The following is a 4,938-nucleotide window of genomic DNA, read 5'->3' as shown; positions in this document are numbered from 1 at the left end:
TATATAAATATATATATATATATATTGAATATATATATATATATATTCAATATATGACCGCGTGCGTATCGTTGGCAGTTTTCTTTCTCCGTCTTCATTTCTTTGGACTTTTGCTATATTTCTGATGAAGAGCTCTGCTTGAAACATGAAATCCTCTTTCTTTTCTTTCCTTTCCGGAATGTCCAGTAACACGAACCACCCAGCAGAGTGGACTTAGTGCTTTTTACGTGGCACAAGCACAGGCGAGGTCAGTTTTGGCAAGGTTTTTTTTTTACAGCTGGATGCCCTTGCAAACACCAACCACTTAATATGTGAACTGGATGCTTTTTAAGTGGCACCTGTGCTGACAGGATCACCAAGTAACTTGCAAGACAAAAATCTTTTGAGAGATAAGGGTACTGGAGGAGGCAATCTTGTGTCAGATGATGAAAGGCAGAAACAGGTGTCTTGCTATAGAGGAGGTACAAGGTTACCTGGCCAAAGAGAGAGAGAGGGACACAAGATTGCCTCCTCCAGTGCCCTTGTTCATCATAGTCCTCCAGGCAATAACAGAGGAATTCAAGATAGGCTGCCCCTCATAGCTCCTTTGTGCTGATGACCTTGCTCTAATAGCTGAGTCACTATCAGAACTAGAGAAGAAGTTTCAGGTGTGGAAGCAAGGTCTAGAATCGAAGAGTCTTAAAGTCAATCTAGCAAAAACTAAAGCCTTAGTAAGTAGGAAGGCAGACAAATCACATCTTCAGGTAGATGGCCCTGCTCAATCTGTAGAAAAGGTGTAGGTAGAAACTCCATAAGATGTACCTGGTGTAAGCTATGGACACATAAGAGGTGCAGCAATATCAAAGGAAGGTTAACTGGGAAGATAATTTTTGTGTGTGGCAGATGCACAGGCACAATAAACACCAAAGATGTACAGAAAAGAGATTCCATCACATGCCAGGGGGAAAAACTAGAAGTAGTTGATAGCTTCTATTACCAAGGTGCCCAAGTTAGTAGTGGGAGTGGATGTTCTGAGAGTGTAGCTGCTAGAATCAGAATAGCCTGGGCAAAGTTCAGAGAGCTTCTACCTCTGCTGGTGAAAAAGGGCCTCTCACTCAGAGTGAAAGGTAGACTATATGATGCCTGTGTGTGAACAGCCATGCTACATGGCAATGAAATATGTGTTGTGACTGCTCAGGACATGTGTAGGCTTGAAGTGGATGTGTAATGTCAGTATGCATACATGACAAAGTATAAGTGCCCTGAGAGAAAAGTTGGATACAAGAAGCATCAGATGTGGTGAGCAATGTAAGAAGAAAGTGAACTTCAAGCAATCCATAGAAAATATTTTTTAAAAACCCCAACTTTTAAGAACAATAGTGGATTTACTGGTGCAGAAGCTTGTGAATATTTTCCCATATCGAAGTACAATAATTTGAAAATAATTATTTTATATTTCACAGCTGGCATCCAAGATTGTCAGGTATGTGAATAAAAATCCAAGAGTTGAGGAATGGAACAAATAAAATCCAGGCTACATATGTTTCATAGCAAGCGGAACCTCAGAAGTGGTAAATATCCAAGAGAGGTGCATAACGCAGGCTACTCTTCAAACCGAAGGTATCTTGATTATATGAAGTTTACTTTTTTGCTACAAGGCCCATGTTAACACAGAGGATTTGACATACAGATATATCATCATCATCATCATCATCATTTAACGTCCATTTTCCATACTGACATAGGTTGGACGGTTTGACATGGACTGGTAAAGCAGAAGACTACACCATGCTCCATTATTTAGATTGGGTGCCCTTCCTAACACCAACAACCCTTTATTGTTTCCAGCTCCAACTCCGATCCCACAGCCCAGGTTACAACATAGGCTATGCTTTCAGATTTTCTGGATAAAGTGTTCAGAAATAACCCAACAAGTTTACCATTAATCCCATGAAATATTCATAGATCTTGCTAATAATAATAATAATAATCTTTTTCTACTATAAGCACAAGGCCAGACATTTTGGGTGAGGGGGATAGTCAATTATATTGACCCCTAGTATTCATCCGATATTCCGTTTATAGAGGGAAAGGATGAAAGGCAAAGTCGACCTCAGTAGAATTTGAACTCAGAACATCAAGGTGGATAAAATACCACCAGGCATTTCACCCGAATTGCTAACGTTTCTTGCCATGATAATAATAATAACAATCCTTTCCACAATAGGCACAAGGCCTGAAATTTAGGGGAGGGGACTAGTTGATAACATCAACCCCAGTGTCTCACTGGTACTTAATTTATCAACCCCAAAAGAATGAAAAGTAAAGTCGACCTTGGCGAGATTTGAACTCAGAATGTAGCGACTGGTGAAATGCTGCTAAACATTTCATTTGGTGCACTAACAATTCTGCCAGCTCACCACCTTAATATGAATAATAATAATAATAATAATAATAATAATAATAATAATAATAATAATAATCCTTTCTCCTGGAAGCACAAAGCCTCAAATTTGGGGGAAGGGATTAAGACGATTACATCAACCTCGGTGTGTAACTGGTACTTATCTAATCGATCTCAAAAGGATGAAAGGCAAAGTCAACCTCGGCGGAATTTAAACTCAGAATATGAAGACAGAAAAAATACCGCAAAGCGTTTTGCCCGGCATGCTAACGATTCTGCCAGCTCGCCACCTTAATACGAATAATGATGATGATGATGATGATAATATTTGGTCAATTATATCAACCCCAGTACCTGACTGTTCCTTATTTTAATGACCCTGAAATGGATGAAATGTAAAGTCACCCTCAGTTGGAGTTGAACCCAGAATGAGAAAAACCAAACAAAGGCATTTTGCCCAACACTTTGAAGCCTACCTTTTAAGAAGAGCATATTAGCCAATGCCACTGAGCCCTGTGCTTAACAGACCCTTAATTTTATCTACCCTAGAAAGGTGAGAGGTAAAACTGACCACACCAGAATTTGAACTCACAAAGTCACATTTCATGCCAACACAATTTCTAATAACCCTTGTAGTAAGAAACTCTAGAGAGAGCAGAAGATCTTCAGATTAGGTCTCCTCCATATGCAAGTGTTTTGGCCCTGGGCTGCTTCCAGATCATGACTCTTAGGTACCCCTCTGCTGTCACATTTTATGCTATTGTTTGCATTGCAATCCTCCTGGGTGGTTGAGGTACCCCAGGGCCAAGGTACCTCGGGCGTCGTAAACAGTTCAGCCTAAGACGCCAGATAACTGTAGGGTAAATTATACCTTTTGAATTTCAGTCCGATTCTTCCTTGAACTTTTCTCAACTGCTTTCTGTTATTGTCTCCAAAGCTTTGGTTCTCTTCCAGAAATTTAGAGCCATTTCAGGAGATTTCGCACCCACCTCTGTGGAAAAGACTTCGATTTTTGAAGTGACATTTTCTCAGTTTGACATCTAAACTGTCGTATTTTTCTGTCTAACTATGCTGACAAGCTAACGCAATTCATAATCGAGTTTGCATTGCAGTAACTTTTATGGGAGATAACTCTGAGTAGCTTGCTGTAGCGTACTGACTGGATTTAAATTATGTTATAATTGACTTCCGGTATGTTAGGTGCTGCTTGTATTAGAGGGTGTCGCTTATACCGTTAAAAGTAGGCTTTTAACGTTTGCTTGCTTGTTACCGGCAAACCTACCTGTGAAGAAAAAAATAGCCACGGATACTTGTTGTCTACAACATTGGATACATACAAACATATCACCAGATAATATATATTTGTATACATGTATATATAACTATATATCTATAGATATATGAGTATGCACTTGTAGGATATGTGTTACTGTATATCAATGTATATATAGAATTTAAAATATTTTTTTTACAAAAAAAAACCCCAGCTTTGTTGTTGGTGGAGGAGGTGGTGATTTTGTCCTAAGAGGAAAAAGTATATTATATAGTAACATATATATTACGTATATGGTCGTGACTGACTGGAAAAGATGAGCGCCTCAAATTCAACAGTGTCTGCTTGTGAACCTTTACCAGTTGTCGATGTACAAGGCGACAGACGGTGGATTAATGTCGTAAGTAATTTCCCCCTCCCTCTTTTTCTAATATATATATGGGTATGTGTATGGTCTAACGAGACAGACTACGAAGTGTCTTATTAAATATTAATTCAGCTGTAATATGTTTAACAAATATACCATCCAGGGATCCGCCATGGAGCCGTTCAACATGCTAGAAATAATAGCCAAATCCCCCTCAAATCACACCCATATAATTTTGGAGATTCGGTAGATATATATAAACCAGGAAAAGAAACAGGATGGCCACGGTTAGAATGCGTTTGACGAGAAGTTGCCTGTTCTTGGCCGATCGGGGGCTAAATTACAACGATGTCTTTAATGTGGGTGGGGCATATACTAACGAGGGGACTACTATATGATTGCACTGTATGCTAAATATAGCAGTTAAATTCCTGTAAACTCACTCTCTACTATCCGTTTTTGATAAATAAAGAGATGAGTCGCAAGACAATGTAGTCATGGAAACAACAAAAAGGCGAGACGGTCATGGCAGGAACATCTTTTACTTAAGTCTGATTGGGACTAAACAATAGGGTTTACGTATTAGCTTCACGGACTTCAACCTCTGTGTGTACGTGTTTATATATATATATATATGTGTGTGTGTGTGTATGTATGTATGTTTGTGTGTGATTCGTTTACAAGGCTAAGCAGGTTGAAACTTCGAAGTCACTATCCAAGCTATTCTTGTAAAAGCAACATAAATATGTTCTCTTTTGAAAGTATTGAGAAATCCTTCTGTTTAATGTAAATTTTTTTTTTTTTATTATAATTGAAGATAGAGCAAACGTGTTATATATATAAAATGTGTGTGTGTCGATTAAATATATACCAACCTAGTACGTAGGATTGGCAGTAATTTAAGAATATCATATC

General features: G+C 38.5%; 1 protein-coding gene across 1 annotated transcript in view; it reads left to right on the top strand.

The window, feature by feature from the left end:
* The first annotated feature begins 3,569 nt into the window (after positions 1 to 3,569).
* Positions 3,570 to 4,938, top strand: part of LOC106875576 (platelet-activating factor acetylhydrolase IB subunit alpha1) — a 44,000-nt gene continuing 42,631 nt past the window's right edge. The window contains exon 1 of the mRNA XM_014923785.2: positions 3,570 to 4,056. Coding sequence (XP_014779271.1) covers positions 3,973 to 4,056 — 84 coding nt within the window. The 5' untranslated portion in view covers positions 3,570 to 3,972. The remainder of the gene's footprint in view (positions 4,057 to 4,938) is intronic.

This window comes from Octopus bimaculoides, chromosome 20, assembly GCF_001194135.2.
Source record: "Octopus bimaculoides isolate UCB-OBI-ISO-001 chromosome 20, ASM119413v2, whole genome shotgun sequence".
Classification (NCBI taxonomy): Eukaryota; Metazoa; Mollusca; class Cephalopoda; order Octopoda; family Octopodidae; genus Octopus; species Octopus bimaculoides.
The sequence above is the reverse complement of the archived record's forward strand: the minus strand, read 5'-3'. Positions and strand labels throughout refer to the sequence as shown.